Source organism: Crinia signifera, chromosome 1 (genome assembly GCF_055691185.1).
Source record: "Crinia signifera chromosome 1, ASM5569118v1, whole genome shotgun sequence".
Classification (NCBI taxonomy): Eukaryota; Metazoa; Chordata; class Amphibia; order Anura; family Myobatrachidae; genus Crinia; species Crinia signifera.
In genome coordinates, this window is record NC_139217.1 from 420,750,182 (window position 1) to 420,763,871 (window position 13,690).

Here is a 13,690-nt window from a genome sequence, read left to right on the forward strand (position 1 = left end):
AATGATGTAGAGCAAATGACCGCATCCCGAAGTAATAGCAGCAGTACTATAGTATTAGTAATACAATAGTTATAGCAGTAGTATAGTAGTAGTAGAATAAAATAAATAGTAGCAGTAGTAGTATAGTAGTAGCAGTAGTAGTAATAGCAGTAGTAGTAGCAGCAGCAGCAGTAGTGTAGTAGTAATAGTAGTATACCAGTAGAAGTAGCAGCAGTTGTAGTAGTATAATAGTAGTAGCAGTGCTAGTAGTAACAGCAGCAGCAGTAGTAGTAGTAGTAGTAGTGTAGTAGTATAGTAGTACTAGTAGAAGTAGTAGTATAAAGGTAGTAGTAGTAATGTAGTAGTATAGTATAGTAGTAGTTTAGTAGTAATAGTAGTAGTAGTAGACATAGTAGTATAAAGGTAGTAGTATAGTTGTAGTATAGTAATATAATAGTAGTAGTTTAGTAGCAGCAGCAGTAGTAGTAGTATAATAGTAGTAGCAGTACCAGTAGTAGTAGCAGCAGTAGTATAATAATAGCAGCAGTACCAGTAGTAGTAGTAGCAGCAGCAGCAGCAGTAGTAGTAGTAGTAGTAGTATAATAGTAGTAGCAGTACCAGTAGTAGTAGCAGCAGCAGTAGTATAATAATAGCAGCAGTACCAGTAGTAGTAGTAGTAGCAGCAGTAGTAGTAGTAGTATAATAGTAGTAGCAGTACCAGTAGTAGTAGCAGCAGTAGTATAATAATAGCAGCAGGACCAGTAGTAGTAGCAGCAGCAGTAGTAGTAGTAGTAGTATAATAGTAGTAGCAGTACCAGTAGTAGTAGCAGCAGTAGTAGTAGCAGTATAATAATAGCACAGTAGTAGTAGCAGCAGTCGTAGTAGTATAATAATAGTAGTAGCAGTACCAGTAGTAGTAGCAGCAGTAGTAGCAGCAGTAGTATAATAATAGCAGCAGGACCAGTAGTAGTAGCAGCAGCAGTAGTAGTAGTAGTATAATAGTAGTAGCAGTACCAGTAGTAGTAGTATAATAATAGCAGCAGTACCAGTAGTAGTATAAAGGTAGTAGTAGTAGTATAGTCATAGTATAGTAGTAGTTTAGTAGCAGCAGCAGTAGTATAATAATAGCAGCAGTACCAGTAGTAGTAGTAGTAGTAGCAGCAGTAGTAGTAGTAGTAGTAGTATAATAGTAGTAGAAGTACCAGTAGTAGTAGCAGCAGTAGTATAATAATAGCAGCAGGACCAGTAGTAGTAGCAGCAGCAGCAGTAGTAGTAGTATAATAGTAGTAGCAGTACCAGTAGTAGTAGCAGCAGTAGTAGTAGCAGTATAATAATAGCAGCAGTACCAGTAGTAGTAGCAGCAGCAGCAGTCGTAGTAGTATAATAGTAGTAGCAGTACCAGTAGTAGTAGCAGCAGTAGTAGTAGCAGCAGTAGTATAATAATAGCAGCAGGACCAGTAGTAGTAGCAGCAGCAGTAGTAGTAGTATAATAGTAGTATCAGTACCAGTAGTAGTAGTATAATAATAGCAGCAGTACCAGTAGTAGTATAAAGGTAGTAGTAGTAGTAGTATAGTCATAGTATAGTAGTAGTTTAGTAGCAGCAGCAGTAGTAGTATAATAATAGCAGCAGTACGAGTAGTAGTAGCAGCAGCAGTAGTAGTAGTAGTGTAATAGTAGTAGCAGTACCAGTAGTAGTAGCAGCAGTAGTAGTATAATAATAGCAGCAGTACCAGTAGTAGTAGCAGCAGCAGTAGTAGTAGTAGTAGCAGTACCAGTAGTAGTAGCAGCAGTAGTAGTAGCAGCAGCAGTAGTAGTAGTAGTATAATAATAGCAGCAGGACCAGTAGTAGTAGCAGCAGCAGCAGTAGTAGTAGTATAATAGTAGTAGCAGTACCAGTAGTAGTAGCAGCAGTAGTAATAGCAGCAGCAGTAGCAGCAGCAGTAGTATAATAATAGCAGCAGGACCAGTAGTAGTAGCAGCAGAAGTAGTAGTAGTAGTATAATAGTAGTAGCAGTACCAGTAGTAGTAGCAGCAGCAGTAGTAGTAGTAGCAGCAGCAGCAGTAGTATAATAATAGCAGCAGGACCAGTAGTAGTAGCAGCAGCAGTAGTAGTAGTAGTAGTATAATAGTAGTAGCAGTACCAGTAGTAGTAGTATAATAATAGCAGCAGTACCAGTAGTAGTATAAAGGTAGTAGTAGTAGTATAGTCATAGTATAGTAGTAGTTTAGTAGCAGCAGCAGTAGTAGTAGCAGCAGTAGTAGTATAATAATAGCAGCAGTACGAGTAGTAGTAACAGCAGCAGTAGTAGTATAGTATAGTAGTAGTTTAGTAGTAATAGTAGTAGTAGCAGTAGTAGTATTATAGTCATAGTATAGTAGTAGTATAATAATCGTATTTGAGTAGCAGCAGCAATAGTAGTAGTAGTGTTGTTAAAAATAGTAGAAAAATACTGTAGCTGCCCTTTCAAGTAACAAATGTTGAAAAGTAATCCAGGTATGTATCTGTCCAGTTCGTGTTTTATTCATAGAAGAGCACACAAAATAAACATACCATATATACTCGAGTATAAGCCTACTTTTTCAGAACAGTTTTTATGCTGAATAAGCCCCCCTCGTCTTATACTTGAGTGATGGTCCCACTTGAGTTAATAGGTTTTCCCAGTTTTTTGTTGTAAAATTAGGTGCCTCGGCTTATATTCGGGTCGACTTATACTCGAGTATATACGGTACATTATATTATTTAAAAAAATACCCTGTACAGATTGCTTCCCATTACAAAATTCCGCTATGAGAGTAATATTAAAATGTTTTACAGCCAAACCTGTTTAGTGAATCCATTTAAGAAATAATCTATTACTTGCTTACTCGTCCTTCACAGACATCACCACGGCGATACTGGAATCACCTATAAGACAGCCTGTGCGCAGGATATGACATGTCTGCTACCACGTGATGATAAGTAATGGTGCAAGAGAGATGCCCAGACTAGATGATAGTGATAGCCCCACTACATGCTTGCTTTTTATAGGCCGGCAACATAATAGACCATACAAAAATGAATGGTTAGGTCAATATAACATTAAACAACTGCTGTGTCCTGCGTAGTAGATGGAGAAACTATTAAATCTTTTATTTTACATTCTCCTGTAAGGAGCTGTCCCCTTTCTTGTGCGGCGGGGCTTATAACATTCCAATTATGGTAGGTGATGCCTTCCGTTTAGAATGGTGAGCCAGATGAGTCTATCATTAGCAGCACACTGGTCTAGCATCTGCATGTCTATAATGTGAAATATATTACTTTTTTTTTATTAGATATTGTGGTGAAAGGCCCACCTCAATCACAGTGATATCAATAGAATGTCATGATAATACGATAAAAAAAAGCATCGTCACCTGTTAAGGAACACACTGCTGACATCGTCGTGGCTGATCGGTGGCTTCTTGGAGCTTGCAGCCATCCTCAGGGGCCGGAGGAAACAGTTCACAAGAATATAAAGCTGATGCACATATTCTGCCTCAGCTTCAACCATGTTAAACACAATCTGATTGCGCTTCCTCATGCTCTCTGCATGCGGAGAACATATGTAGTCTTGCACAATTGTCTTCCATTTCCTCCTACACAGCCATCCACGCATGAAGCTCTGAACCTGGATAAACACATCATGTTAGTGACATACACAGGTATATTCATACATACATACAGTATGCATTATATGTCCAGTATCAACACAGATGGGCTTTGTATAATGTGTCCGATTGTGTCCAATGTAAACTGTTCTGAAACATTTCCAAGGCAGAAAATCCATTTATTAACCAGTATCCTTATATGATCAGTATAAAGGGCCTGATTGTGAGTCATGTGAATTGTGGATGCAACACCAGACACCATCTGTAAACAGAATATGCACATCCTAAGCATCTATGCGATCGCATTACCCTACTCTCGTGTCTATGAGACCAGCTGTCATCATTATCATTGGCACTAATACGTTGCATTTGCCCAATTCAGCAGACTATAGCGATACGCCCATGACACGCCCGTCAAATGATCCTAGGGAATGATTCAGGCTATTTTGCTAAAGCAAACTCCTTCTTTAATGGACAAAACCATGCTGCACTTCAGGTGGGGCTGATGTAACATTTGCAGAGAGAGAGAGTTAGATTTGGGTGAGTTGTTTTGTTTCTTGCATGAATCAGAATTGGGATAGAAAAGCCGTCATTTGACCACAGTGATACACACAGCGGTGTCACTGGGTCTAGGGACAACTGATGCGCACTTTGGGGGTTATTTTGGTTCACACTTTCTGACAAGTTCCTTCTTAGATGGACAAAACCATGTGCACTGCAGGTGAGGCAGATGTAACTTGTGCAGAGAGAGTTAGATTTGGGTGGGGTTTTACTTCAAAGTTAGATCTATATTGCAGTGTAAAAATACAGCAGTCCATATTTTCCTGCACAGAAATAAAATAACTCACCCAAATCTAATTCTCTCTGCACAGTTTACATCTCCCCCTTCAGTGCACATGGTTTTGTCCATCTAAGAACGAATTTGTCAGAAAGAGTGAACCAAAATAACCCACTTTTTAACAGCCTTCTCCTGGAATGGGGTTTGTAGCCTAACCTAAAGAGGTGTGCAATAGAGCAGGTACTCTTTACCCAGAAAAGCCCCAGTGCCCCGGTGTAAACAGCAGCACATGGAGCGGGGAGAGAGAGGAGTGAGTGCTTCAGCAGCAGCCTCTCTCATCAGCCCAGCACACACGCTGCTGGCCACTGCACTGGAGAGAGAGGCAGCTGCAGAAGCAGACACTCCTTTCCCTGAAGGATGGGCGGGGAAAGGAGGGTGACCGATGGCACCCACCCGCCTGCACCGATCAGCCCCCATGAAGTAGCCCCCCTGTGCGGCATGTACGCCCACTTCGCACCTGCAAAATAAGTAATATTTGCATGAGCAACGCTTTCACCCAGTACTTGGGCCCAGCTCAGTTGTCTGGGCCCCTGGGGGTGTGCCCAGAGTTTAGTGACTGTAGCTGAGTGCTGCAGCAGACTGGCCACACCTTCCTGCATGAGCAACGCTTCCTCCCAGTACTTGGGCCCAGCCCAGTTGTCTGGGCCCCTGGGGGTGTGCCCAGAGTTTAGTGACTGTACTTGAGTGCTGCAGCAGAAGCGGAGGCTACACAGATCAGAGCAGCTCACGCCAGTTGCCACACGCTTATATTAAATCCATTTCTGTTGTATGCAATGATTACACTGAATGTAACCTTATTATTTACAAGATCTGGCTGAAGTATTCAAAACTCAGCTGGCTGCATATAGAATCCATTACTTTATATTTGCAAGCTGATGTATTTCATTTATGCACAGTGATGCTGGTACAATGGCAGCGCTGTATTCCATGTGCGTCGCTTAGTGACATATTACCTTCTTTATTTTCTTGATATCCGGGTCTTCCTCTTCGTGGTTAATGTGGTAAGGGCGCATCCGTTCCTTGGTTTTATTGAGGGCTACAATCTGATACAGAAGACATTCCCATGAGATGTAAATATTTACATATCACATACTGTGGAGAACGTATTACAATAAATAGCTTGTGCTGAAGCTAAACCGTGGGAAAGTAAACATAGTGTTTTGCTTAATTAAATTTAATATAAGAAAGATACACACATGAACGTTATAGTGATTTACATAAATTCTATAATATCATAGATTTCTGCAATGATAATCTCTGCACAAGTAAGGTTCAATTGGGTATATTCAATTGATGTCGAAACTGCCGTCTTGCCGAAAAGATGGCAGATATTGACATGAATAGGTTGGAAGGGGTTCCGATCTATTCAATGCTAGCTTCTTCTTTTTTTGCGGCAGGTCAGAATGTTCCGACCTGCCGAAAACCAGGTGGATTGACGGACTAGCCGCTAATCCACCTGCTTTTGAAGGAAACACAGCCAAAACCGAAGGTGTTTGCCATGTTTCTGGCAATCTCAATCCGACATGAAAAGATGCCAAATTGAGGCAAGGAGGATGGCGCCGGGTGAGCACCAGCAGTTTACATGCTGCCGTCCTCCTGTCCGCCACCTCCCGCTGCCTCTCGTCGCCTCCAGTACCCACTCGCACACTCACCTGTCCCGCCACCGGGCCGGGTGAGAGCAGCTTACCCGGCCCTGTCCCAGCCCCGTCCTGGCTCCCGCTGCCTCCTGCCGACCGGATGAGCACGGCTGCATTGAATAATGGATGACAGATTCAGTCCGTCAAAAGAATTTCGGAATGGATCCGGCATCCATTGAATATACCCCATAGTATTGTACATGTTGAGAGACAAAGAATAAATATAATAGAACTAGGGTTATCAGATCTAAAGAGGGCAAGTACAAATGTGCCAGCCAGTATCAGCAGGAGACCAGAGGACAAGATTAGAGCCCTACTGTCGCTGCTGCAGACACATCAGGTGTGAGGACACCAGGGGTGTGACACAGCTGCAGGAACAGATAAGTATCAACTTTCTTATATTTTGATAGAAATTAACTTGTAGTGTGTAATTGCATTGTAATTTAACTCTCTATTGTATACTAGGGGGTTAGTCGCAGGGAGGTAGATAAAATGGGTGGGGCCCTGATTGAGAATCTCACTCAGTGCATATTGTGCAAGATGTATGCGCACCTGGAGCATGAGTCCCAGTGCGAATACATCTGCACGAGATGTGAGCGAACATCCGCCCTGGAAGCCCAGGTCACTGATCTAGAGCGGACTGTTCAGCGACTGAGAGACATTTCCAATCTTGAGCAAAGCCTAAATAGAACGGTGGAGGAGTTGCAGATGGGGTCACTGGTAGAGGAGGAGGATCAGGCAGCCAGCTGGGTCACGGTTAGAAAGGGAAACAAGAGGGACAGGAGGAACAGGAACGACATCTCGGATCTATCACACCCAAACAAATTTGCCCGGTTGGACGAAGTTTCGGGGGAGGATAGAGACGAAATGACGGAGCTGGAGGATACGGCTCCCTCTAGCAACCGGAGGAGCGGTCCCTCTAGCTCAAACGGGATGACAGTTAGTGAGGTACCAAGGCAGATAGTGGTGGTAGGGGATTCCATCATTAGGAGAACAGACAGGGCAATCTGCTATCGGGACCGCGATCGCCGCACGGTCTGTTGCCTCCCGGGTGCTCGGGTACGGCACATCGCGGACCGAGTCGACAGATTGTTGGGAGGGGCTGGGAGCAACCCGGCGGTCTTGGTGCACGTCGGCACCAACGACAAAGTCAATGGTAGGTGGGATGTCCTCAAGAAAGAGTATAGGGAATTAGGTAAGAAATTAAAGGCAAGGACATCTAGGGTAATTTTCTCGGAAATATTACCAGTGCCACGCGCTAGCTCAGGGAGGCAGAGGGAGATCAGGGAGGTAAATGTGTGGCTTAAGGATTGGTGTAGGAAAGAGGGATTCGTGTTCATGGAACACTGGGCGGACTTCTCGGTCAGGCGCCATCTTTTTTGCCGTGATGGATTGCACCTGAACGAGGAGGGGGCTGCGGTGCTGGGGGGAAGGATGGTTAGAGGGTTGGAGGAGATTTTAAACTAGGCGACGGGGGGGTGGGGGCAGCAAGACATTATGGGACCATCAGGGAGAGAAGCCGGACTGGGATCAGGAATCATATGGGGGAAGGAGATGATGGGGGGGACGGAGACATAGACAATGTCCTGGGACATAACAAGGGTATAATCGGGGGTAACTCTCAGGGTGCATCAGGAATGTCATGTAATAAAATGTTATGTTGTAACAGTCACGTTAACCCACTACAGTTCTTAGGTACAGATGATCTTAGTATACGGGAAGGAGGGAAGGACAGAGGAAGAATTCCCAGAACTATAAAGAGGGCAGGCAGTGTGCATGGTGGAGAGGCCTGTAGAGAGTCTATTGAAGGGGAGAGGGGAAAGAGGAAGCTAGTAAAGAATTCAAATGGGTCCTGGGGTGAAACTAATCACAATATTAGAGCCATATCTAAAAATAAACATAAATTAAAATGCTTACTGGCTAATGCAAGAAGCTTAGTGAGTAAAATCGGGGAGCTAGAAACGGTGATCAGTAGGGACGACTACGACATCATTGGTATTACAGAAACATGGTGTAATGAGTCGCATGACTGGGCATTAAACATGGAGGGATATACACTCTACAGGAAAGACAGGGAAAATAGAAGGGGCGGGGGTGTGTGCCTATATGTAAATAATAACTTAACATCATGTGAGAAAAATATGAGCACAGACCTGGAAGACGACAACTCGGAGACAGTGTGGGCAGAGATAACCGACAATAATAAAAAAACAAAAAACAAATTTATAATAGGGGTATGCTATAGACCACCAAATATAAACGAAAGGGAAGAGTCTCTTCTTTTAAACCAAATCAAACAAGCATCAAATCAGGGTCAGGTATTAATTATGGGGGATTTTAATTTACCCGACATTGATTGGGAAAACGAAACAGGTAAATCCGCAAGAAGCAATGGGTTCTTAAGCTTACTTAAAGACCAGTTTATTACACAAACGGTGGAAACTCCAACTCGTGATGAGGCGCTCTTGGACTTAGTATTAACAAATAACACAGACTTAGTTTCAAACACAAAAGTAATTGAACAATTAGGGAACAGTGATCACAATATGGTTTCACTGGAAATCAACTTCAGTAAATTACATCAAAAAGGATCTGCAAAAATACTAAACTTCAGAAAAGCGAACTTTGAATTATTCAGGGAAGCCCTAACAGGAATTGGGTGGAAAACGGTTATGGAGGGAAAAAATGCAGAGGAAATGTGGGATACTCTAAAAAAGGTGCTTGATTCACTAACTATTGAATACATTCCTAAAGTAACTAAAGGTAAATTCAACAAAAAAAAGCCACCATGGTTGAACAAAGAAGTAAGGTCAGCTATCAACAATAAAACCAGAGCCTTTAAATTCTATAAAAATAACTTGAATGAGGAGGCGTTCGCAAAATACAAAGAATCAAACAAAACTTGTAAAGGGGTAATCAAAGCAGCTAAAATATTATATGAAGAGTGCATAGCCACTGAAAGCAAAACCAACCCAAAGAAGTTTTTTAAATACATAAATAGTAAACGTTTAATTAAGGAAAACATAGGCCCACTAACTGATACTAGTGGAAAAAGTGTTACTGAGGACAAGGGAAAAGCAAAACTGTTAAATGAATTCTTCTCATCAGTATTTACTAAGGGAGAGCAGACTGTGGAACGAGCATTTACCACAAACGGGACAAATAAGCCAGATCTCATTGTGGATTTCACGCCGAAGGAAATAATACTGAGGCTAAGCAAACTCAAAACAAATAAATCACCAGGGCCAGATGGGATTCATCCAAGGGTATTAATGGAATTAAGGGATGAATTAGCTACCCCCCTACATTATATCTTTAGCAAGTCACTATCGTCAGGTATAGTACCAAAAGATTGGAGAATAGCAGAGGTAGTGCCAATATTCAAAAAAGGAAAAAAGGAAGATCCCGCTAATTACAGACCCGTTAGTTTAACATCAATTGTGGGTAAACTATTTGAAGGATTTTTAAGGGATGGTATCCAGAAATATTTAGATCATCACAGTCTACTCAGTGCTAACCAACATGGGTTCGTGAAAAATCGTTCATGCCAAACTAATCTACTAGGGTTCTATGAAGAGGTTAGTAAAAACCTTGATAATGGAAATGCTGTAGATGTGATTTTCCTAGATTTCGCTAAAGCATTTGATACTGTCCCACACAAGAGATTGATTAATAAAATGGAGAACCTAGGATTGGGTGAAAATATCTGCAGATGGGTAGGGAATTGGCTATGTAATAGAGAACAAAGAGTGGTTGTGAATGGTGCCGTATCAGATATGATACCGGTACTAAGTGGAGTGCCCCAGGGTTCGGTTTTGGGGCCCATTTTGTTTAACATTTTTATTAACGATATTGGGATAGGGTTACTCAGCAATGTATCCATCTTTGCGGACGATACAAAACTTAGCAAAGTCATCAAATCATCAGAAGATGTCACCATGCTTCAAAATGATCTTGCAATTCTAGATGAGTGGGGAAAAAAATGGAAGATGAGGTTCAATGTAGATAAATGTAAGGTTATGCACCTTGGGAGACACAACCAGTGTGCAAGTTACAACCTTAGCGGAGAGGAACTGGGTAATTCCATACTTGAAAAGGATCTAGGAGTCCAAATAGACAGCAAACTAGGATCTAGTGCCCATTGTAATGTAGCTACAAAAAAGGCCAACAAAATTCTGGCATGTATTAAGAGGGGAATGGAAACTAGGGACTCAAGGGTAATTATGCCACTATATAAAGCATTGGTGAGACCTCACCTAGAGTACGGAGTACAGTTCTGGGCCCCACACTATAAAAAGGACATCATAGAATTAGAAAAAGTCCAAAGGCGAGCAACAAAGCTTATTAGGGGAATGGAGAATTTAAGCTACGGGGAGAGATTAAGCAATTTGGGACTATTTACATTAGAAAAGAGACGTTTAAGGGGGGACATGCTCAACATGTACAAGTATATCAAGGGCCAATATAAGGAACTGTCAGTCACGTACCCTCTTTTCTACTAGAAAGGAATCTAGGACGCGAGGGCATGAGTATAGATTAGAAGAAAAAAGATTTCATTCAGCTAGTAGAAAGAATTTCTTTACGGTCAGAACAGTCAAACTCTGGAACTCTCTTCCCAGAGAGGTGGTAACGGCTGGCTCATTAAATGCGTTCAAGGCAAAGTTGGACAAACATTTACTGGAGAAAAACATCCATGGGTACAAATAAGAAATATAATCTGTCTGTAAAATACCAGAACCTACCAAATCAGCAATGGATATCTATACCAGGTTGAACTAGATGGACGCAAGTCTTTTTTCAGCCTTACCTACTATGTAACTATGTAACTATGTGTTCTATAGTAACCAATCATAGGTAGAATCTTGTTCCACTGTCCTTTTTAGAAGGTTTGATATATCCCCTCCCACATATTGTGTTATGTGTTTTAAGCAATAGAAGTACAAAAAAAAATTGCATTGATACTAAGGTGCCAATCCAATTGTCTGCAATGATCATGGTGTGCGAGTCATCGCAGCAGTGACCTCACTTTACGGTATCCAGATTTACATAAAAGTGCTTGCTGCCCATAGGGCTCCACTCCATACACTTTTGTGCAAAGTTGGGCTGATTTAAGGCTGCGAAGGATGCAAGTTCTGGTGCTGTTGCCAGCATTAAAAGTCCACCGCAAAAGCATATCATGCTCTATGCGTATAATAGGAGTAACCTGTAAGCAGGTCCAGGTTAACATCGGGGCAGATGGAGGTGCAACCCCAGGCCTCCATATAAGAATAGGCCAGCTATCATGACAGAATGACTATCGCCAGGCAGACGCCAGCTGACCATATAGTTGGTCAAAATCCTAAGTACTGTACTAACCCTTTGAGTGCAAACATCTCTGTGAGAGATATTCAAAGTATCCACTAAAAATGCCAGCGTCGCTCACATTTGTTATATACAAACAAATAAAAAATGTTGTGTAAAAAAAAAAGTTTATATTTCCTATATAAGGTAAACATTACAGCTCATTATGATGAATAAAAAGGTTTGCTTAGAAATTTTTACACTTATGCTGCTTTCCCACTGCAGACCAGTTTAAAGTACTGGTAATCTTAAATGGTATTTAAAACGGTATTAGCATTCCCACTGCAGCAGATTACCGTTTTAAATACCATTTAAGTACCATTCCCATTGCAGTGAACCGTGTAAAATGTAGAGTGCCTAAACCCCCCCCCCCAGTGTAAAGAGTGCCTAATCCCCCCCCCCCCCAAGTGTAAAGAGTGCCTAACCCCCCGTACCTGCCCTGTGCCCCCACCTCCCCTCCCCTTGTACTTACCTGCACGGGGATGCAGGGCAGTGGGGAGGCAGCGGGGGTCCATGCAGGGTACAGGCAGTCCCAGTGCCTGATGAGAACTAGTAGTTCTCACTTTGCGCATATGTAATGAGTGCACGTGCATACTAATGAGACACTCATTACATATGCGCATATGTAATGAGCGGCTCTTTATTATGCACGTGCACTCATTACACATGCACAAAGTGAGAACTACTAGGTCTCATCAGGCACTGGGACTGCCTGGAGGCTAAATAACGTTTAAGAGGTATTCCCACTGCCTCTTAAACGTTATTTTAACGTGTAGGACTCTGCTTTAAAAACGGGTTGAAATACCATTTAGCTTTAAACCGTATTTCAACTCTGGCACTTTCCCACTGCAGCCTTAAAACGGTAAATTGGGCTGAAAATCGTCAATTTACCGTTTTTTAGCTGCAGTGGGAAAGGGATTTTGACAAATTCACTTGGCAATCCTATTTTACACATTTATACACCTTTGGGTGGCGATACCCTATAGAAGCCTATGGGCTTCTTTTCGCCGCCCGCCGACGCAAACCCGCCGCCTCGCCGACCCACCCTCTGGCTTACCTTCCTGAAGGGTCCTCCTGGACCCCGGAAGGTAAGCCCTGCCTCCCCCTAGTGAAGCAGCCGGACATCCTTCCGGCTGCAGGGGGGAGGAGGAAGCGCCGGGGACAGCATGCATAGCTGTCCCCGGCGTGAGAGGAGAGCGTGGCGGCAGGGAGGTGACGGAGACCCCCCGCACAGCGGTGTAAAGGTATCGCAGGGGGCCTCCGTCACCGCACCGTGATGCCAGCCGCATATGTTAGTACATATGCGACAGCATCGCGGCGGGGGGGGGGGGGGAGGGGGGGGCAGCGAAGGGCGGCGATGTATTTTAATACATCTCGCCCAGAATCTGGTGTGATCTAAATTGATACTTTACAATTAACAGTGGTCATGGAGATGTTACTGTCATACAAAGTTTCACCCCAGTTATATGTTATCTTCTCATAGACAATCATAGGGGGAGTTTTTAGTTGCCTTCCATTAATCCAGCCATTGACCACATCTTGCTGCACGGGTGGAACAGAAACAGCGTTCATGCCAATTGGCAGCAAATTCGCCTTCCAATTTTTTGTGTGTGTGGATTTGACCAGACAGCAGCTGGCAAGCAACTTACCATGATCACTGGCCCTGTGTATGCCTGAAGTACTATATTATATACACTGCACTTTGCTCCTGAGGAAGAATATAGCTTCTTATGTGCTAACACTGTAAATTAAGCATTTGGAAAACCCCCCTTTATAAACGCTGCGTTAACCCCTGCGTCAGGACAAAGACTCAGGGAGTTTGTTAATTGGACAAAGGAGAATTGACCCTTTTATTTGGTTATGATTGGCACCAGCATAGGCGGATCTAGAAATATGGTAATAGTGGTCCCAGACTCAACTAAACAAGTAGATGGGACCATTGCGTGGCAAAAAGGGGCGTGGTCTCATAGAAAGGAGATGTGGCATAACATAAGGGGGCGTGCTATTACACAGACCACATACCGTAATGCCAATTACACATTTTAGCAAACTCCGTAATACCCATTACACATAAAGCCACATGGACTGCAAGCTCCTATTGGTTCACGGTCCAGCGGGAGAGTTGAAAATAGCGGCAACTCATATACAGCCGAGTAGCACACAGCTCTCTCTGCCTGGCTGTCATTGCTTTAAATTGGGTGGTCCGGGGGTGCCTATGGGCACCAGGACAGAACGTCAGATGGCCATTTAGTTGGACTTGGTGTATAT

General features: G+C 43.0%; 1 protein-coding gene across 6 annotated transcripts in view; it reads right to left on the bottom strand.

Annotated features, from left to right (window-relative positions):
• The window catches only part of RASGRF2 (Ras protein specific guanine nucleotide releasing factor 2), a 240,845-nt gene that overhangs the window by 109,929 nt on the left and 117,226 nt on the right, over positions 1-13,690 (bottom strand). For all 6 annotated transcript variants that reach the window (XR_014450522.1, XM_083151856.1, XM_083151855.1 and 3 more), the window contains exons 4-5: positions 5,399-5,488; positions 3,374-3,627 (exon numbers count right to left, since the gene is read on the bottom strand). Coding sequence is in view for 5 of the 6 variants with exons in the window: in XM_083151856.1 (XP_083007982.1) it covers positions 3,374-3,627; positions 5,399-5,488 (344 nt within the window). In the remaining variant the exon portion in view is untranslated. The remainder of the gene's footprint in view (positions 1-3,373; positions 3,628-5,398; positions 5,489-13,690) is intronic.